The sequence below is a fragment of the Augochlora pura genome, chromosome 4, assembly GCF_028453695.1.
Source record: "Augochlora pura isolate Apur16 chromosome 4, APUR_v2.2.1, whole genome shotgun sequence".
In the NCBI taxonomy this organism is placed as follows: Eukaryota; Metazoa; Arthropoda; class Insecta; order Hymenoptera; family Halictidae; genus Augochlora; species Augochlora pura.
In genome coordinates, this window is record NC_135775.1 from 22,430,120 (window position 1) to 22,452,781 (window position 22,662).

Here is a 22,662-nt window from a genome sequence, read left to right on the forward strand (position 1 = left end):
TATACTGTTGCTTCCTAACGCCGTTTCGAGCAGCTTCGGTCGATTTTCACCTTCGTTCGTTCTCTCGTCTTCCCTACGCCTTGAATGTACAATGGTGAAAAAGTCAGTCCGACGGAACAATAAAAGCATACTTCATAAATTCTTCCTACGAGGCGGATCCATCATTCACAATTAACCCGATGCACTTGTTCGCTATGACGACGAGTCACACTCGTGATGAAGATATCATGCGTAGTCTAACAAATGCGAATGTTACTCGTTTCTTTTAGAGTTTAATCCTTCTGCTACCAAGATCACATTTTTTCTGTTATCAAGATCACATTTTTCAAAATAGCAAAATTCTATGTTTGGGGACTATACCATATTCATCGACATTCTATTATCATTTACTCATCGTCTACTATCGCTTATTAGACTAAATTGAGACATTTTTATTACATTTTTCATATTTTTGCTATTCAGAGCATGCTATAAAAATCGCGCCTTAAATCTCGTGTAACAAAGCCTCACGAAAATCTGTCGGCGAGACTAATTGTTATAAAAAATCGCAGCCAAGTGATCAGGTTCCGCGACGCGTGCCGGAACGGAGCAGAAGGGACTCGGAAGGACCAAGTCACGTTGGTATCTCCGGATAAAGGATTCGCGGATCACGCGGATAGATTGCGGTCGAAAATAGAGGACGGGCACGTGGTTTCGCGAGAGAGAGAGAGAGAGAGAGCGGGCGCGCGCGCTGCGTTATCTCCGCGAATAGCGGCGAAACCGAAATATTCGAGCGTTCGGCGTTACGCACGCTCACGTGATACCCAGCCGGACCCGTGCATCACGTGCCGCGCGCGGATCCCGCATGGTAAACCGAAATGCAGGTGAAATAGCGCACCGATGCACTTAGCCGAAATCTGCTTTTTCACCGTTTGGCCCGCGGCCAAATCGAATATTATTCCCGGTCGTCGGGAAACGTGCACGCATACCGGACTCGAAATCGCTCCGGGCGTCTTTTCTTCCCGCGTACGAGCCACCCTCGCGGCCATTCTTTTATTCGGGAGAAGAGAGGACGTCGGAAAAGTTCAGGCCGTGATCATGGGATTTAAATCGCTGTGGTATCGATTGTATTAAATTTTGAAATTTCATGTCGTTTCTGATGGATTGGGACTATCGATGATACATTAGAAGACTTCATATATTTTCTCTAATGCTATAGTAAACGTCGAGAGACCAAAAGTACACAGATATATTATTTTTAAATAATTAATACCACTAAGAACAGAGATATACTTCTCCTTCGACTCCGACTTCTTGTAATCGATGAAATCTATTTTTCATTTACATAAAGATCGACTATGCTTGCTGAAATCATTGTTCACAATTTAAAAAGTTTCTGCGACATTTTTGCACACTTCGAATAGCCGAGATCCTGCTATAAATTTATAAACGCGACGGATTCTTCGGCTACGTCGAACTTCACCAAACCGAAGACGCTGCGTATGCGTGAAACTCGAAGTTTAATCGACCGTGTAATCGCGATCGTTAATAGCGAATTTTAATGTAATTTCGTAGCAAACTTTCCAGCTGTCTAGTCGAACGCAAAATGCCCGTCCGACCGGCTTTGTCCTCTCCGATTCGTTAGCATCTCGCCGAGGTGTAACAACTAGCGCGTTAGTCTGAGACGAGTCTTATCTGGTCATAACTCGCTCGCTCATTATTACGCCAGCTTAAGTAATTTACGGTCCCGAGCGAAGGGGCCACGTGGATGTTTCTGCTTCCGTCTATTTACGATCCTGTAAAAGGGACTCCGCCGATAAGATAGCGGCCGTGATTTAGAGTTCGCCTCTGATTAGAAACGAAAACGAGCCACCGCGGGCATAACATCGAATCTCTCGATCCTCGATGATGGAAACGCTTCTCGATCGCGGCGGATCTTATCGGTAATTAATCGAACGTCTATTCGACTTCTTCAATTAACAATAAAACCGCTTCAACGTCAGCTCTGTGTAAAATTGATCGTCGTTACCTTCGTAACGGAGCCATCGAGTTCGAAGGTAAATTTCAAACAACTCGGCTCCGGAGCCCTTAAATGCAAAGGGTTAACGCACTGAAAAAATTGTTTTAAAAACGTGACAATCTTCCCAACAATTCTACAGCTTTGATTTCATTAATTAAACAATTTTGACGCGCGAACGTTCCGAGCCGATAGGCGGCAGTTTACGCGCGAAGAAATTTCCGCGAGCACGACGTAGACGCCCCTGAAGGGGCGAAGCGGCACGAGCGAGAACTAGGTGGTCGCGGCAGGATTGGAAAGATGAAAAGGCTACCGGATCAAGAATTGATCCGACCGCCTTGGGGGGGGGGTCAACGGAGCGAAAGCGACTTTAGCTCCTTCGCTTGTTAGGCGAGCGTAATCGTCGCCGGACTGTTTGCAGTGCCGCGATTCTGTCAGCGTTCCTTGTTTCTGTGCCCGTTTTTTTCCGCGCCTGTTTGCATGTCACAGTTTAAACAGACAGCCGGGCTAATGTAATTGGACGAATCGTACAAGTGTGCGGAGACACGAAGCCTTTACACACCGCGCCTCGAAATATGGCTTCCGCGTCAAGGTTGTTCGCGGCCGCGGCAGAAAAGTCCCGAGGATCGAACGCGCGTTTCCGATCCTCCCTTAATCCCCTCATCAACAGTTTGTCGACACCGTTCTCCGGAAACTCGCCGCGAATTAGGCGAACGCCGGCCGTTACCCTCGAACGATATATTTCCACCGACGCTGGTTCGGTCGAGCGATTTTTTAATGACCTGATTATTTAATTGTTCCTGCATGAATTTGTTCGTGTGCGTATTTGTTCGAGTGTAAATTTGTTAATTTATTTATTCGTTCAGATGATCGTATGCTCATTTATTGTTAGATCTTCTTCAGTAGGAAGTCATGGAATTCTACATAGAATAATGACGTCATCTTCACGGCACTCTTCTAAATTCGCTATCATCGTTTATTTTAATACTAACCTGTCGATAACTACAACATTTTAGTATATACCTTAGGATCGATTAGAAATATTTGCGAAGACCAGACTGGAAAAATTTGCAAAGACTAATAGGCAAACTAATTGGAAAAGCTTGCGAAAATCAACAGGAAAATTTCTGTGAAAACCGATCTTAAAATTTGGCACGAAATCGACGCGACTTGCTCACGGCCGGTGAGAAAAATGTGCAGAAACCGTTCCGAAAATCTGCGAGGACCAGCGGGATTTTTCGCGAGAAGCAAACTTGGCGAAATAGAAAACCGACGACCCAGAAGATCGCGATCAAATGGACGCTCTCATACTGCATGCACGCCTCTGAAAACTTCCTCGACTTGTCACCGAGACCGTTCAGAGCCGGCCGATGGCCTGGTTCGTTCAACTTCGAACGGATCTGGCTGCTACGAACGATCCACAAGGGCCCTGGTTCCCGATGGTCCGACGAGTTCGAGTCATTCAGAAGAGATTCATTCAGTGACCCGGCGTAGAGAGGGAGGATTGCTACCAAAATGAGGCGAGTGTCGAGGAGCCGGTAACAGTCGAGATTACGGGGCGATAGCGGCCGGATTTCGCTCGGGACACGAGCGTTCGTGATCGAGATATCGTTTATCTTGTGGAAATCGCAGGCTCTGAGACATCGATCAATTCGTATCGTTTCCTTTAAAAATTTCCCTTTTCAAAACTTTCGAAACGCGATATAGAAAAATAGATTTTCCGATATGAATTGATTTTTGGACTTTAATTTATAACTTTAATGCTTTCATAATATGTTTGTATATTTTTAATACTTCTAAAATATTATTTACCATTATTATATTATTACTTTAAAAAATACTAATATAGTATTTTTAAGGATATTGATATTAATATTTCTAAGCATATGTTATTATATCAAGGAATATTGGAATTGCTGTTTTAAGAGTATTAATATTATCACTTTCGACAAGCACCGGCGTAAAAATCCTAAAAATTCCCAAAAATTTCAACAGATATCAATCTAAACTTTCGTGATATAGCTTATCCGAAATTTCGATCGTTGCGATTGCAAAGATCGTCACCGTTCGAGTAATATATGAATTCGTCATAAATATTCATCGATCTCGGGCGAGTGTCGTCATACCAGGTGAGACGCTCGTAAAAAATGGAGCCGATGTAAATGACACGACTGTGCCAAGCTTTTAAGATCCTATGCCGGAATACATCCTTCCCTTCTTCTCGCCAGCTGGTCCACGCTTCCGGTCCTGACCTCTATACGAATAATCCCACCTATTTCCCTGGATCAATTAGAAAAGCTTCTTTCATTAGAACTTGCGGATCAACTAATTCAAAGACAAGATAGATAGAGAGAGAGACTCGTCGTACGGAATGAATCGACGACAATGATCGAGGGACGACTTAGAAGATTAAGTATGATCTTGGAAATCAGGTCTCGCTAATTAACAGTATCGTTCCGCAGATAACCAGAAACTGCTTCTTATAGATAAGACTTCGTCGCTTGCCCCTACAATGCTGCATCGTATCCGGGAAAACTGTTTCAGAACCACGGCAAGAAACGCCGTAGTCCTCGTGATCGAGACTTCTACGTATCTACGATTTGCAACCGGAATAACAAGCAGCGGTAAAATCGCATTGAACGCGACGCCGACTCGCCGAGTGCGCTGGGAAGGTGAATACAAATTTTCATAGGCGAACTTACAATGACGTGCAGCTAAATTTGTACTTGCTAATGGAGATTAAATTCTAATAAATTCTCGTATCCAATGTGGCCGACGATTTACAACATGGCAGGCTAGAAAATTCTCATTATAATTGTATAAGGTCTGAAAATAGGAACGGAGGCCGATAGAGACGATGCTCGATATTGATAATTACCATTTGCCAAACGCTGGAATAATAAACTCTAATTTCCATGTATGAATTTACCAATGACGGGTGTGCAAAGTTGAGAGACGATAAGGACACGAGAAGATCCGCCCCGCCATCTTGCAATGGCGTACAGAGTGGTGTGAACAATTATAAATAATATAAATAGAAGTAAATAAATAGAGTTTCCGTTTCGACATCGGTAACAATGTAAAAGTTGCTCCGGATCTATAATTATACCGCGCGATGTTCCACGCAGTAAATCCTGAATAAATCGATGCTCGAAGCGGCCGAAAAATTTGTGGAAAAATCGGCGAGCAAGAAAAATTGGTTAGCGGCACACACCGATCGATAAAACGGAGGCTGGCCTGCTATAAAACGCGGCTCTGGGTGAGCTGCGTGGTTCGCGACGGGTTCGGAGCGGATCGTGATCGAGATCGGCGCGATCGGCGCGGCACGATCGGATGGTGGACATGGCGTTCGGTTGGTCGCGCGGCGAGGTCAGAAGCGAGGAAAGAGAAGGCAGGGCTTGTCGTTTCGCCGCAAACCCGAAAATATCCATGTTGACCGGTATGTTGAAACCTGGCATAAGCTTTGGCCGGCTGCCAGAAGAGCGGCACTCGGTTGGAGGCCAACGCCAGGCCAGAGGCGACCGGCCTCGCCGCACTGAAACGTCCTCTAGGCCTCGCAGAAAAAAACGAGACCGTAGATCAAGTTGAAGAACGCTCGAGTGACACTTATTCGGGAATCGATCATCGTCCGCACGCTTTGGGCCTGTGCTGTGCTGGTCCTGCGTGTGGGTCTGTCATTTTAGAACGGGGCGGGTGTGAAGAAGTGAACGTTCGACTTTGATTTCTTTGCTCGGCGAGAAACGAGGATTCGTACTGTGGGGAAAGAAATCCGTCGTCTTCGGTGTACTGTGTACTCCCAGCGGCGGCCATCTTGAATTGAATGGACCGTAAAGAAGAACCAAAGTAGGTTGAATATTATTTTTTCATCAAAGAAGGAAGTATGTTCCTATAAGTGACATTTCACAGAAATATTTTTATCATCTTCACTATTAATTATTACCGTAAGCAACCTAGGGCCTATTACACGGCGGCCATACCAAGTAGCAGGGACCGTAAAGAAGAATCGAGGCCAGCGTGCCTCAAATTCAGGTTCCCGATGGTAGGTATAGTGTACTTCCATTGTAGAAGAATAATTGGTCTGCTTAGTATTCTAAATACACCTTGCGCCACCTGCGGAAACACTATAATCGTGTTCGACCAATAGCAGCCTCTTGCCTGTAAGCCGACACAGGCTCGCAGAGGGAAATAGGTTGCCGATAGGAGACCGGGGACCCTGTTACTTCTCTTGGGAAAGAAAACGACCTTTTTCGGAGGAGACGCGCCCACTTGGGCAACCTAATACTAATTACGGGCGACCATATCGGTCTAAGAGTCGGCTATTGGAAAAGCAAGACAGATCGAAAGAGAAATCGGTTACTTAAAAGTCTTTGGAGTCTTAATCGATTCTAGAAAAGCAGCAGACTCTCTTGAATCAATGTTTAGGAATGATCGCAGCCTGCGATAATGTTGCGCGGTGGTTACATTCCTGGAGAGGCTCGGAAATACTCTGAACGAGAAACTTCACGGAAGATCGTTACTACGCCATTAGAGAAGGGACATAAATCCCTCAAAATTGTGGAACACCCTAAATCTTTTTCTGGACCTTAAATCTTTCTTCGCACCCTAATCTGTCCAGATTCGAAATTTTTTTCTAGCCTTTAAATCATTCTCTAGATTTAAAATGTTTTTCTAGCCTTTAAATTATTCTCTAGATTTAAAATTTTTTTCTAGCCTTTAATTCTTACTGTGGATTCAACATTTTCTTTCTAGCCTCTGAATTTTTTCTCGATTAAAATTTTTCTTCTAGTCTTTAAATCTTTCTCTAGTCTTTAAATCTTTCTCCAGACATTCAATCTTTCCCCAAACATTAAACCTCTCTCTAGACATTAAATCTTACTCCAGACACCATAATTTTTCCCTGGACTAAATAATCTTCCTTCCGAATCTCCCGGGATCTCGTGGAAAAGATCCATGTACATCTCGGATCTCTGAAACCGTAGATGCTAAGACCTCTATCGGGCGAGAGATGGCCAGATAAGAACGCGAACGATTGGCCGGACACGTTTCTTCGGCTTTTCTTTCCAGATGGAAATATATTAAGGAGCTGACACACCCAATCAGCATCCCCTATCGCCGATAACGCGCCGCCGTGTCGTTGCGTGTTTTACGGACCTCGAAAAACACAGATACATCACAGATGGCAAGACGGATAGCTTTAAATGTCAACCCGTTGAAAACACACCAGTTAGCGGTTGCGGGCAGCACGGCGGGTTTGAATAGGAGAGCCGGGTATCTCAAAGAGGGAATGAAAGAGACCGGGAGAGAAAGAGAAGTAGGCAGCTCAAATTAAACATTGGTCACTTGACCTTTTCTTGGAGAAGAAAACGACCCGCTCCAGGGTCTTTCGATGGTAACTACCAACGTTACCGGACCCCAATTCTTCCCCTGGACTTCGGCAAGAGAACCGCGTGGAGAGAACGGCGTGTTTGAGGATCACTCAAATGTCCATTTACCGAACCGTGGATCTTTCACAGTAATTATTTCTACCGCGACCAGCCAGACGAGGAACGAAGATGTCGTTGCTCTGTCGTAGCTCTACCTCAAAAGAACTATTCGTCGGATCGATGCGATTAGGGAAAGTTACTTATTTGGTTTCAGAATAGAGGAGCGAATCAAGACAAATGGAGCTAATACTATTCCAATCATTTTTAATAAGTGTTAGATCGAGTCGCAAATAATTTTCGATGTAGCTGGGTGGAATCTATTAGATTAGATCAAAGTGCAATGCAAATCAAATAAAAGAAATAAATTTTTAAAAAATCGAAATAAAAGTCTGATAAAAGAAACGAAAATTATTTACGACTCGACTTAATAGAACTTTGTGTTCCGACTTTGAGGAATAAGTATATTTAGGCTGAAACTATCTGGAACAAGGAGAGCAGGTCTAGAATAAGACGAGACTGCCCCAGAGACGAAGAACCTAATTTTCTTTCAGCCTTTTCTATTCAATTTAACTTGTCGAATAAAAGTCTGTGCTCCAGCTTTGAAAAAAAATGGCTATATTTAGGTTGAAACTATAATGAGGCTGAGACGAGACAACCGAAGTCGCAAACGAAGAAATCATCCAGACCTCTTTCATCGCGTCAATCACCAACGAGTCCCATTTTTTCGATCCCGCGGAGATTTCGGTTCGTAGTTAGACGAACGACTTATTCTTGAGAAGCAAAAAGAGAGGGACCAACTCGAGGAGAGCCGAAACCAGTCAAGAAACCTAACGTCAATCAAGACACAGAAAAAGAGACCGCGCCGCCGCCGCCGCCGCCGCTCGTGCGAACCCCTTCGGCCACGTGGATCATTAAATAGGTAGACGCGTTCCTTGGCCTGTTCTTGCAGGCGACGGACAAGAAAAAGAGAAGCTGTCGCGAGCCGTGTAACGTTGTCGCTGTTCCCTTACGGCTTCATGCCGGCGCGTAATGTTTTTAAACAGGTTTACGAGGTCCCCGCGAGTTTAGGCGACGGCGGACCGTCTCCTCCGGATAAAATGTTGACCCCAGTCGCCTTGACAGACGGCACCGGGTCATTAATTACCCGGGCTGGTTCGAAAGTCGAGAAACTCGGAAACCGTATACGTGTCTTTTTACGGGAACGTATTTATTTGTCAATTTTCTAGCGGTTCGGAACTTGTACCTCTGATAATTAATATGCTGACACTTATGCTAACGAATGCCACGAAGAAAATGAACATTCCTTTTTGTTGGCGAACCGGTGCTCCGACTTTTTGCGAGAGATCATAGTCAAGTTTTGCGACTGTCTAATTCTGCAGTTCAAGAGACACGAGAAATTCATTTTATTTCTTATTTTACCATCCAAATTACGAATTAAAAGAGCCAAGAAAATATTTCCCAAAAGATTGTTTTCTACTCCTAAAATTACAATTTAATTAATTTAATATTGAACTGATGGTAATAAATTAAGTTAAAGGGATTTAATATTATCAACCTATCGCCTATATTATATTCCTACTGTTTATGAAATATTACTCCGGCACCGCACGGCTCGAACTGCGAAGGAGTCGGGTAAAGCATGAGTATACTACGTCTGTTATGGGTCCGCGGGATTACCAGATAAAATTTAAAGACGTGTCACGTGTGCAGGGTACGGAGAGTCTCGGTTTATCGACGACGATACGAATCGCTGATACGGGGCGAGCTTAGCGGCAATCGTGTTTAGAGCAACCATTAAACCACGAGCAATCGTACGCCGTTCTGCCCGATAGCGGGAGCTCGCCAGAAAATTAACCACCGCCACATTTTTAATCATTCGTTAACCTTTTAACTGGCCAAGCCGAGTTAACTAGTCTCTCCAGTGATAAACTGAATAGGACGAAGTTTATAATGTCGTTAGGGGAACACTTTATCTAATCGTTCCAGACCAATTTTCCAGAGATGCTTTATCATCGCACGGAAAGAATCGGTGGATCCAAAAGAACCGCGAGACTTCATTCAAGAATATTCGAATCTTTTCCTCCAACCTATTTTCTCGAATTTTATTTATCAGTCTTATAGATACAGTCTTTCTCGAGCGAGGGGTATCATTGTTTGTGCTAGGAGTTCTGCAGGTGAAGGCTTCTTAATTCGAAGTCGGTCAGAGAGGATCGTAAGCTCGGGCACCCGAATATTGATAACGATAGTAGACTCGGACTTGCCGCACAAGTTATCTTAATAACCTGTGTCATTCACGTGGCCCGATATCTACGACTCAAATAATATCGTTACAAAATAAATAGAGATAATTCGTTTAAAACACGCGACGGCCGAGCACGATTTCGAAAATAGATTTTGCGGAAGAGTTTTCGGCTACGTTAGTCCCGCCGATGTACAAACGATCTCCGAAATATTCCTACTGGTACACATTCCGAATCCGAATGTTGCGTGTCGGGAGATAGCGAGCGCGGTGTCAATGTAATACTTAGATAATAAATGAACAGACTGATACAATAATTATCAGAGAACGATAATGACGGCCCGGGGAAGGAGAGCAATAATAAACAGAAGATAGAAATCGCGCAACGTGTACTCGAGATGTTGTTTTATTGCGTGCGACTAAACGACGGAAATTGAAGAGGATCGATGCGAATCCAACGATTCAGCGTCGCCGCCGCTCGTGTCCACAAATTAATTAAGAAACGTCGGCGAGCGCGGCCATAATTACGCCCCGCAAAACAACTAGTTAAGCGGCGGACACTTTTTGTACGAGGAAAATATGACGCACACTAATCGTTCGATGTCACCTTATAATGAAAGCTATTCCGTCGCTAGCGCCGTATGAAACTGTTGAATGGGAAGTAAGCCATTACGTTGAGTCAGGGAACTGTCCTTAATTTATCATCTCTACGTTTCGACTTATTACCCGAACACCATCGAAATAATTACCGGCCTGGCGGTGCGGTCGACTAGATTTTCTGCGTCGCAATGCCAGGCCACGCGTTTCCCAATTTTTCTCGCCTCTGGACGGACTCCAACAAAATTTCTACGTTTTTATTTCGACAGGGGAAGAAATCGTTGGCTTCGACATTTCTAAAAATTAACAGCTGACATAGATCACTGAAAACAATGGTTTTATCGTCGAGCAAGTGAAAAATAAAAGCGATGGAGTATAATTTTAAACAGAAATCAATTTTGTTTAAAGACTGGACGAATTTTCGTAATATTTTAACCGTTGACTTCACCTGGAAATAATTCTTTTATTAAACGAGTGGAAAATAAAAGAATTCTAATTTTAAATAGAAATCGAATTTGCTTAAAAATCAACCGAGTTTTCATTTGACACGAAATAACGGTTAACTATTTTTGGCGAACGTTAAGTAAAAAGCTGAAGACGAAAAATTGATAAATGAACGAAAAGAACATTCTCGACATGTTTTCACGATTTTTTTGTTGCCTGCGTAGACCGTTGCGATTGTGTAAAACACAATTACCTGAAGTGGACTCGAACCTTGTTCCACAGATAATGCAGCACGACAATAAAGTTGAATTTATTATTTTTCGATACGGCTGGAATAAGCTTTCTATCGCCGTCGCCGTGCTACATAAATATCCTAAAAAGCGAAGATAGTGATAAAAGTTCGGTTATACTGCCCTGTAATCCTCGTCGAAATAATTAGATTAGTAGTTAAAGAAATATAAATTATTTAGCCTGGCACAACTTAAGCTGGTCTAGAAGCGATTTGAAATTTTTCTATACACGTTTCAATACTTAAAACAATTTGGAACTGCTATAATGAGTGATCAATTGCTATTGTGGGGTAGTTAAAATTTAAACGGAACACCCCTCAATTTTAATCAGTTTTTAATGGAGTAAACTAACGTAATTATGCTCTCTATGACCAGACAATTAAAATATAATCTTTGCTGTATTGGGAAGCTTCGTTCAAGGACCATTGTTGGAAGACAATTGCAACCCTTGGCCAGCCTACAATACTGCGGTGCCATTTTGCTGTCAATTTTTCATAAATGCCGTTAAACGTACTTTAAACCATTATTCGAGGTTACGCGTCAATTATCCGAGCCTATTACGCCTGTAATTCCAATTTGCCGGACCGAATGACGTTGTCAAACTACTGACATATCTTTTCAAGTACCATCGACAAGTAACGCACTAAAACAAATAACTATAATCATAGTTAAACGTTTTCCCCCTTACGTTCCGTGCTCTCTTCTAGATAAAAGCACGAGACCGCCGAGGGGACGGTTTTTAATCAATCGCAAATTTTAAAGAGTTAAAGATACTGTTAAATCAATTTTTCATGTCAAACTGAGTTTTCTAACTTTATCTATTGACTCTATAATTAATGTAAAAGTACCTAAAGTGCATTTCTTTAGGAGCATGAGAAGACTGTTTAGATGTTCATCGTTTCTATTATAATATGCGCATGATTCAAGAAGCTTATCGAACTATTTTCTATGAAAAAGTCTCTACTGTTTCAACAACTTTCACACTGAACCTTCAAAAAGAACCGTCTTACATATTTTCTGTTAAAATTTGTTCTAATTACAATCGCTCTAACCCCAGAACACGCTGTACGGAACGAGCATAAAATTGCTTACATACCCAGGGAGCCAATTCATAGTAACCGTTTGCTAACACGGGATAGGAATTACAGGCGATCAAAGACATTTTCTCCGTTTCTTTTCTCCAAAATCTCGCGACGTCTCTTCCAGCATGGTGGGCGAACGTGTTAACCACCTAATGTCGCCTATGGTCGACATGCGCACTGGACATGTTAACTCTATCACATGGCATTAACGCAGCGCTGGTTCCATGGTCAAATCGGAAAGGTTAGTATACCGCTCCGCGAGTCGACCGTATTGTATTGAGCCGAGGGCTACACCACGAATGCAGGTTGAGTAAGTGAAAGTGAGGTTAGGTTGGTGGCGTCACGTGGTGCACCACGGGGTCCAAACGAGGTTAATCGGGAGACCGAGAGGACCGAGCGCCGGCGCAACCAATCAACACAAATGCTGGCCACTCTGCGCTGCTCCTCTTTTTCCTTCTCCCTTTAAAATTTGCCCGTGCTATCCGCGCAGCTCTAGGGAACGGGCTCGCTCGCTCGCGCGCGTTGTTTCCGCGAGCGCAAAAGCAGAAGCAGACGTCGTTGCCCCCTCCTACTGCGGCTCCCCGTGCGTGCACGCACCGTGTACGTCACTGCGAGAGCGGGCAAAAAACACCGTCGCGAACGTTAGAAGGAAAATTCCAACGTCACGACGCGACATCGGTAGAGCCGTGTGCGACGGCCAATATCGAATGACACCGCTATCGTCGCGAACTATAGCTCGGCGTTGCACACAGGGGACACGGGAGCGAAAACATCGTGAGAAAAAAAAAAAAAGAAATCCACGTTTCGTACTCCTTCCGCGGCCGCTAGTCAGCGCTGAAGTAGTATTTGCGCGAATTTCGAAGAAAACCAAGAATCCCGTGTTCTAGAAGACGATCGAGCGCGCGGGGCGGAGAGGGGGCGAACGGGGGGCAAGGGGGAGGGATGTATATTGAGCCCGCGTCAAGAAGAGCATTCTAAAGATACTCGGTTGCGTTGTGAATCGGAATCGAGTCTTTCTGTCGGGTTCGTTCTGATACTCACCGATCAGTGGAAAGATACTTGGCTGGTCCAGTAGCGACTTGAGGCTGTTTTCAACGAGGATGGGAGAAGAACGGTCCTTGTCACTCATTTCACGCACTGCGCCACGAAGCCGCACGTTCCGAGGTACACACGCACACCAACTACGTTCGTATACGGGAGGTACACCGCGCGAGAGGTGTGTATTCCGCTGGCAGGCTTTTATGTATGCGTGAACTATAGTGCGAATGTGTACCGCGTACCAGAGACAGAGAGAGACGGAGAGCGAGAGCGCGACGGACAGAGAGAGACAGGGGCAGGCACACACGCGGACAACCGTGCAATAACAGGCGAGACACCGCGACGATGGGAACCGATTGTGCCTCCCGTGGGACACGATCGAATGACGTTCTTCCAGACCGGCAGAGAGAAAAGGCGCCCGCACCCGAACCTCTCACCTCGTCACGCTGTTACAACTATCACCCGAGACGGTCGCGGCCCGTTCGAACACTCTGGCCACGTTAAAATAAACGCGGAGCGCTACCCTGTGCACGGTGCTCTTGAAAATCAATCTAAAAGTGGCTCGGCTGGTGGCGCAATCTCCTGGCTACCCTCCGGACCGACTCGCGAACAAGTGGACGACGCCTGCCGTACTGATAACGAGCGCTGTGCTTTGCTTTCGCCTTATCGCGATGCGCGCGCACACCGTCGACCTCTGACTCCACCGCGCCCCCCATCTACCAATGGCTTGCGAAAGTTCGCCGGGTTCGCAAATACGGTGGAAGCCGCTGCCAGTTCACGGTTTTGTTTTCTTTGCGCTGATTTGTAAATTTAAGCAGGCGATTATGAACTTAACGTTTATCTGCGATGGCTCGGGCTGCAACGTAACCTGGATTTCGTTACGGTGCGTTGATAGGGAAGTAGCCGTGAATCGTCGCAGTGTTACCGACGCTGTCGTTTCCTATGGTGGACGCAGACTTAGAATTCGTACAGACATTGCATCTTATGGGCTTTCTTGTCTGAGTTTTGTGGGGCTCTAGAGTCCCCTTACCATTTCGTGTTGCGCTCAACGTTACCGATAGCTCACGAGAAATAGGCACGTTAGCAAAAAGCGAATATCATGTATATTTCATTTCTACTACGCGTGCTGAATGTTATTTGGAGGCTATACATGCATCCGGCGCGATATTTAAATGAGAAAAATAGTATTTATGAAACGTGTAACTACAGAAATACGGTATAAAAAGTGTAATTACTTTTATGGACAGTTCAGCAATTGGTTCTGCTAATTATATAATTAACCATGCAACACATGCAGCAATACTTGTATATACATATATACTTGTATATTTTTGTAAGCTATCTATTTGGAAAACCGAAATTACTATTTGTTGAAATTCGATACTTTTCAACTCGTCGAATCATCGAGGCGATGTAACCTTATAAAATAAAATATCGTTTTATAAGGATCGGAAAATAAACGGTGACGAGGCACAATGTTGTGGAAAATTGCAGGTGTTGGTTAATTAGAATAAATATGTTTGGTTCTCCATCTTTTAATTAGATAAATCTGGACTACAGAGGGCACAATGTCGTTCTTGATGGAGGAACGAAGACATTTTACATTGCTCCTGCAACTTGTCACTCATGCAAATTCAGCATTAGCAGCTGAACCATTGTTATATTTATCATTTCGAAAACAACGTTCAGCACACGATTATACTTTTTAACGTTAAAATTATACGATTTTATCTCTACATTGTGATTATATCTACGAATATAAATAAGAGTTTGCTACGAACATAAAAAAAGAAGTTTGCTTTTCAGTTCTCCTCTGATATCGGACGTCCAGATATTTGTGGTTATTTTATCGTCAATTGTATAAATATAACTTACATAATCATTGTATTGAAAATCCGACGATCCATTACGGTATTTTCCGACTTCTTTTTGATTTTCTTGATAAAATAAGTTTGGGACCTCCGATGACGTGACCTTTCGGACAGCCATTTCGCGATTCGATTTTTCGAACGTTTTGATCATCTCGTATCTCGAAATATATCGTATCGTAAGTATACGAATTGTCGATATTATTCAAACTGATTTCTTATTCGAATTTAAATGTTCTTTCTTTTTCATAACATGAAACAATTTGTTGATTTTACTTTGTGAACCGGTTAAACAAAGTCAATACGATAAAAATAAAAATTATTTAATCCACGATTGATGTAATTTAATTTAACATTAAAGCTATCGCGCTAGTCAAAATGATCGGCTCCAAATTACAACGCTCCGATAGAAAATGGCCGACTAAATAAATTTCAATAGGCGTTGTAATGAAAATAACGAAAATGTAAATAAATTGAACGGTATGAATTTTAGAAAACAATTCACGTTTAGTCAATTTAAGCGCTCTGTCGGTTCAGTGTTAAAAACTCGAAAGTAAGGCTGAAAATTTTGTGATTCGTGTTACAAAAACTTTCTAGAAACCAAATTCATTACAATTTCACTCTTTTATATACAAAGCTTGCAAAGTGATAAAAATATACAATAAGTCGATTATAATAATTTGAAGAACGTTTGAATGAAACAATAAGAATACGTGTGTGTGTGTGTTTCGTTAAAAATTCTTTTTACGTTGATTATTAACTTATAAGAACGGCTTCACATAAAGTACAAACTATTGTTTGTGATATGTAACACCTTACAGTATAGTTGAATGTTAGTTTTTGGTTTCTAATCAATGTAGACCGTTTGTATAGCGCACGTACTTAGTACAAATTATACAAAATATTTTGCACCTAATTAACATTAATCCTATCTACTTCTCTTACTATTCTATACGCAAGGTATTCGCTACATTCACATAATCATTAGCTACTTAACAAAGCCTTGAACAAATTCATATCCTAGATTTCAGTTTACAAGATATGAAATACAGGATATCTTTTGGTTTCAAGCACGGAGTAAATGCATTAACTTTGTTCTAAGTACTCTTGGCGAAAAGCAAACAAAACGCATGGTGAACAGGCAGTATCTTGAACACAATATTTACAGCAAGTTGTATGAAACCGATGTCGGTTGCATTCAACGTTCAGTCGCTCGGTGCATTGAATACCAACGTATCGAATAGATTCACTAGATGCTGTCTGTTTAAAAATAAATTCACACGGATCTTTCAGACCCAAACGCTCAGAGATTCGGCAGTGGTTTGCGAGGTGGTGTAGCTGCGTCTGTGTTGTTTCAAGAGAGCTCGAATTTCTACCGGTGTCGAGGACCATCTACGGTGTCTAGCCTTGTCCAGAGGTATCTCTGGAAGACCAATCTCCGTGTGGCAGCCTCTGATTGGCGACATCGGCGGCGCACCGGGTAGACCGATTTCTTGAAACGAGCTCATGGAAGAGAATCCGCTCTCGTCCTCCACGCTGCTTACACTAGCAGCTGGTTTAGATTTGGAATATCTCTCCTTTTCCTTCTTCTTCTCAACCTTTCTGGTACATTTATTTGGCGTAGAAGTTTTCGGAAGTATGTATGCGCTGTCGTGCTCTGGCAGTGAAGCATTGAATGCGCTGTTGATCGGTAGAGCGTCCTCCTCTTCGGTAGCTTTGCTACTTCCTGAATTGAGCGACGTGGCATCGATGGACATTCTACCACCCGGAAGAAGATTTTGTAAGCTCAAGTCAATCCCCGCGATATGAGACAACGATTTCATCATACAACTTCTACCGTCACTCTCTGCGCTCCTAAATTCATTTCCGTGGTCAACGCTGCGTCGGCGTGAGTAACTAACAGCCTCCTGCAATGTCGCTGAGCTTACATAACTGTTATTCTGTAGGGACAGGGACATGTCGTTGTGACGACTATTGTGATGATCGTGATCCACTGGCGAGGGAGAGGACTCTGTGTTATCGACTGGCGTGATCCTTGCTAGATCAGGTTCTCTCATGGCTAGCAGCGACTGCACCGTCCTCATTAATCTGCAAAGATTCACACCGTTAGTATACCATCAAATAACTTTTTTGAGTAAAGCAAAAGCACAGCCCTTCTTCATTTTACTATAACTTTAGCAGCATAAGAAATTGAGAACTAGTCCAAGGACTGTGTTTATTGAAGATTTAGCTAGTTAACAGTTAAATACCTAAACGCTTCCTGCGACAGCTTCTCGGGCGGGATATCGTTCGGATCCAGTTCCATCTGCTTCGGCCTTTTGTAGATCACTCCTTCGTGCGTTTTGTTGAGATCGTTGGATTTGTTACGCGGTGGGGTACAATGTACCGGGTCGTTCCTGCGCAGCACTGACCAGGTGACCTCACGGTTGCCAGTGGTGCAGGGTGAGATCTGAGTGATGGACTTCGCCCTGGTGAAGCGGGACGAGTCCGACGAAGAGGAAGACGAGGATGTAGAGACACCACGGTTCGGCGAAGAGTCATTGTGCACTGTGTGCACGCTGCGACTGCGAGGAACACGTCCACTCGAATCTTTGTCCTTAAGACCATTCTTCTTGTGAAGAATGTCCAAGCTGTTGCGGGCACGGTCCAGGAAACGCACCACCTGCTCCATAAGGGAACGGTACATCTGTCTGGTCGCATCTATCTGCAATTTTTAACACAATTGTTAGAAACTCTCTTGTCAAAAATACTCAATTTTAAAGTATCTTCTAAACTATGTTTTCAATCCATTCAATGCTGTCGGATATTTAAAATGTATAACAGAAGGGCTGGGGTAAGGGGTGAGATTCTTCGAAACAGACTTTTATCGATTACTTGATTATTCCATATAAAGAGTGAAATGGTTGCGTACTCGTTTGGTGATGCGAAAGTTACATTTCTATAGTCTATAATTAATTTTTTTAATGAAATCTATTTTTGGTAAAAGTTCTCCGAACTTTCTTCCAGTTTCATCGAGCAACGTGCACTTGATCCGCGTGTCGCGCGGGGTAGCAAGAACGTATAGCGGTAAAGCTATGCTTTTTTAAAAGGAGCGAGCAAACTGGAATATTCAAGTCGAACAACTTGCACGGCCAAGATCGGCCAAACGAGAGTAGACGCAGGACCTCATTCCGCTCGGTATTAGTCACATTAAAGAAGCAGTTTCTGCCGAAGATAGTGAAAGTGTTCTGCAGCTGGAAGGAAAAAAAAACACATCGTAGGCCTTCGAGGTGTCGGGACACATCAGTGTCCGTGAGCCTCTGGTCAGCCAACCAGAACTACCATACACGGAGAGGTTAAATTAATTAACGCAGATGGGAAACATCTTCGGCAGATGCATTAAACGCATTTGCATCTCGGGACTTTCGCCATCGCCGATCGAACTTTGCTATTTCTACGGTTGGAAGGAAATTTTCACGATAGGAGTATCCACCGATCCTTTATCCGTTTCCCGATGAATCATCGATTATTTTAAGTGGATAGTCGGTACATTCGATCTCCCCGGCGGATCCCTCTATATATGGCAGCGTATTTGCCAATGGCGCGCCGACAAAGCGTTATCGCGACAAAATTATTCGTCGACGACCCGATCGGGGATTGAATAATCGGAACAAGGTAATCTGGTCGAGGGCATTACCAGTTTACCGGTGTGAGTCAAGCACGTTAAACGATCGTCAGCCGCGATTACATGCTAACCTGTTTCAACTGCCATTGCAATGTTTCGATCTGCGTCTGGAGCACGACGTTGTCGATCATTTGCGTGTGCGGCGTCCGATTCATCGTCAGGGCATCCTGCAGCCTCCGGTTCTCGTCGATCAATGACTGGCATTGCTGCAACAGAAACACACCACTTAATCATTCATCCCCTACGATATACAGTAATTATCGTGAACTTAAGACGATGAATTTCACTAGGCAACTGTTACTTATTTATCTACCTCGGTTCATTAATCTCTAACGCGACGGATTGCGATAAATAGTAAAATGGTTATGTATACCCATCAATCTCGTAGGATCTAAACGTTATATAATTTCATTGGTTCTTCGAAGATGGAACAAGTTTCAACCCCCAGGGTAGTAAGATCGAGTAAGACTTACGTCAAGAGGACATATAATTTTAATGATATTAATATTTAAAAACTGAGACGAAATTATTAATAATAATTATTATCAACCCCCGAATGTGTAGTCGTAAAGAATCGTAAAGAATAAGCGCCGACACCGATTAATTATTATAACTGTGACCAGACGAAACGGGAAGTCGTTCAGGCGAGCATGACACGTGTGCAAACAACCCGCTAAACCGTCCACCTCGGTTAATTAACATTTTCGAGGTAGCGTGCATATTGTCGGCACGGAAAACGTCCGGTTTCTGGTACAACTTTCCTGAGTGCAATAATTATTTTTAAAGGAGGAAAGAGGCGCGATGTGTGTGCGCGCACGCTTTGATACAAGGTTTCACCTTGCGTAGGAGATTCTCACACGGTGGAGTGAACACAAAACCGACGTTAGCAGAGCGTACGCTTATTTATTGTACAACAAGCCGGTGTTCACCTATTTAGCCTCCTCTGAACCAAACCTACACGTTTTACTTCCCTTCGCGACTCCGCGAAATTACGGGCATTTTCGTTTCTGCGAATAACGCGAGAATAAATAATGGGAATCGCGTCGGTGGATCCATCGAGCTCTAAAATCAGCCGGCGGCCGTTCGCCATCTTGAACAACCTATCGCGGCCACGCGGTGAATTTTAATCGTGCCGCGGTGTTTCAGCTATTCCAGTCACGAGCCTGTTATCGAACAAACAATTAGCCATCGAACAGTTAGTCGAGTTACTAATCGAAGCCCATTTAAAGACCGTGTGCGTGTCGACAATGCGGATCGCTCGAATAGACTCTCTCCCTCTCTCTCTTTCTCTCTCGTTCTCGCTTCGCCCTATGGTTTGCGACAGGGCCGATGGGCATTTGCATTTCTCCCCGTCTCTCTCGCTCTTTCGCCTCTTTTCATTTCGGCGCTCGTCTTTGAAGACGGGCATAAAGGAGAGCCCTCGAAGAAACACACCCGAGGTTTCTGACATTTCCATACAATGGCGGGAAAAATACGGTACGAGTTGCGAGATATCCGGCGATGGGCCATGCTTGATAACGAAGCCAGGACGCGAGAGATGTTGAAAGAGTCGTGTGCGTTCATCGTTCGAATCGGTCGCCCCGTCCAGGCTATCGCCCATCGTCGCTCGAACGGCGAACAGATTTCTGCCCGTGACACCTACGTGTCGCGTAAAAGATCCACGGAAATCGGAACAGGAGCGCGTCGCGCGCCAACCGGATGTCTTCTTTACGACCCGCGATGTGGATAAAGGACAGGCCTAATCGTCTCGTTCCAAATAACAATCCCAGCAGAAACGATTGTGCCTGTGTGTTACCGCAAGCGGCTCGCTTTACGAGTGAAATTGCCGTTGCTATTGAAAAATTCATTAAGCCCGTTGTTGCCTAATTTCTGAAAGTGAATATCTCGCTTTTTTTTTTATTTTCGACAGTTCGTTCGAACGAGTTTCCTTAGAAAGTGATTAGTAAACTCTGTTTTTTTGCGGGGATTTGCAATCTATTTGTAATTTAATGGAACTGCAAGAAACATATTTATATTTAATATGCCGTTTATTTCGAAAGTGGATCAAATCCGTTTGGCACTTTTCGCTTCCCACTCCAGCCACTTAATAATACCTATTATTTTAATAAGTATTCTAAATTTCTTTTCTTTTTTTTATCGCAATCCTTAAATATCTCAATTTCAATACAAGTGGACTCTTAGGGTCACTTTCACAATGGATGCGGTCAATTTTCCGCGTAAAGATCAACGATCTCGAGATTACTTGTATCGCGCAACGAATTACCGCGGCAAAATGATTGCGGCACATCGTAAAAGTATAATTTTCCTTCGGCGAACGGTTGACAACAAAACGTAACATTAATCGACCCGTGAGAAACGAACATAAAAGGAGAATAATTTCTATCAACGGCCGAAATTTCCCGCGGAACGACTTCGTAATGGCCGCGAGAGAGGATTAATTATTAGCGGAATAATTGCCGCGTGCGACGAGCACAGTTCATGGAAGTCCCATGCGACTCGTTTCCCGGCGTTTTCACAGAGTTCGGAAACGGGGATTTATTTTCTATCGGGAATCCGAATCAGGCCTCGCGCTTGCACAATTACGATGTATTACATATTTCATTAGCCAGCCACTTCACACTCGTTGAAGTAACCGACTCGGGTGCCTGGAGAACCTGGTGCTCCGGGCGCCCGCTCTATTAATTTCTTAATTATACCAGCTGTCAGGACTCGTTATTATTTGCTCCTACGCTTTCCTTCGGCACTTACTATGCCAGCGTACGGGAATCGAGACGTGCTCAAAGAGATCATTAAAGTAGAACTTCCTAGAACCCTTCGTTGATTACCGTGATCCGTGGCGTTCCGCCATTTTGGTCCCGCGCGAAATAACCTCCCACCGTGCTCCTGCGATCTCAAACTACCAGGTGCTAGACTTCAAACAATTTTACAAATATTTCTAGTCATAATTTATAATAAGTAATAATTTTAAAATGTTAATTAATTTCAACTTGACGACACAATTGCACTTAGCTCCAACATCGAAGGAGCAGACAATTTTTATTTCGCGCGCAGATTCCAAGATTTTGATATAAATTAAACATTTCTTATTTCAGTTATTTTATAAATTGATTGTAATCGATTAAACGAAGATGCGAGCTATGATAAAAATAATATCGATTGCAACATCGCCGCAAAATTGTGCAACGATTGAGCGGCCAATGGGGGACGATTTAAGGTGCAGCACACGGTGTACGGGGGGGTTCACAGGTGAACAGCGTCCCGCAATTGGAATAAATCCGAGCGGTACCGCATGTACACGATGACGACCATTAGCACAAAGAGCCTAGCCAGCGGTGTACAAGTAGAAACGAAGGAATACTGAATAATTCAGGCAGTGACCGTAGCGAGTGACGTCACGATAGTATTCAGCCGGTGGACGGTTCAAGCTGACCGACCATGCAGAACCCCATCCGCTTGGGACCCCACTAAAAATTTCAGCTTTCCGTACAAATTCCCCTTTGCACGGCTCCCCGGCTTCTCCCGGCAAGAAACCCGTGGAGGTCAGCCCCGAAGAAACCATACGCAAAACCGTCCATCGTTACTTAACTGTACCGTTTCACCGACGGCGAAAAAAGCCGGCAACGATTTTCTTGCAATCGTTCCCCGGTCCGGCGTGTCCCCCCCCACCCGTGTTCGTGCACGCGGCACTGAGCAGACTTCTTCGTGCATCCTCTGTCTGTCTGTGCCAGTCCACGAACCCTGCCGACTTCTTGGTAAAAGCGCGGAAACGTTGCGGAAAACGCTGTGGGTGTCGAACGTCCGACTTCTCACGGGTCCCCTAATTGCTCTCCGATTTCGCATTGTTGGCGGGGGACTATACCTGGCGTCGGTCAAACATGTAGACCGTCGGCGTACTAGGATCAGCCCAGAACCACGCGTAACATTATGCAACGTGTTCGCGTGAAAGTTCTACTCCTCCAGATGCATCGTTAAATGTTTTACTCGGCGGAATCGTGATACGAGGTGCCCCCCTCGGCACCTG

The 22,662-nt window shown here is 44.0% G+C and overlaps 2 protein-coding genes across 4 annotated transcripts in view; both read right to left on the minus strand.

The window, feature by feature from the left end:
- LOC144469329 (hepatic leukemia factor-like) overlaps window positions 1–13,706 on the minus strand; it is a 150,281-nt gene extending 136,575 nt beyond the window's left edge. For all 3 annotated transcript variants that reach the window (XM_078179475.1, XM_078179474.1, XM_078179473.1), the window contains exon 1: window positions 13,113–13,706. In XM_078179475.1, coding sequence (XP_078035601.1) covers window positions 13,113–13,200 — 88 coding nt within the window. In that variant the 5' untranslated portion in view covers window positions 13,201–13,706. The remainder of the gene's footprint in view (window positions 1–13,112) is intronic.
- Window positions 13,707–14,439: 733 nt separating this feature from the next.
- The window catches only part of LOC144469330 (uncharacterized), a 20,695-nt gene continuing 12,472 nt past the window's right edge, over window positions 14,440–22,662 (minus strand). Inside the window, exons 3-5 of the mRNA XM_078179476.1 lie at window positions 18,713–18,847; window positions 17,227–17,681; window positions 14,440–17,065 (exon numbers count right to left, since the gene is read on the minus strand). Of these exons, the coding sequence (XP_078035602.1) occupies window positions 16,267–17,065; window positions 17,227–17,681; window positions 18,713–18,847 (1,389 nt within the window). The 3' untranslated portion in view covers window positions 14,440–16,266. The remainder of the gene's footprint in view (window positions 17,066–17,226; window positions 17,682–18,712; window positions 18,848–22,662) is intronic.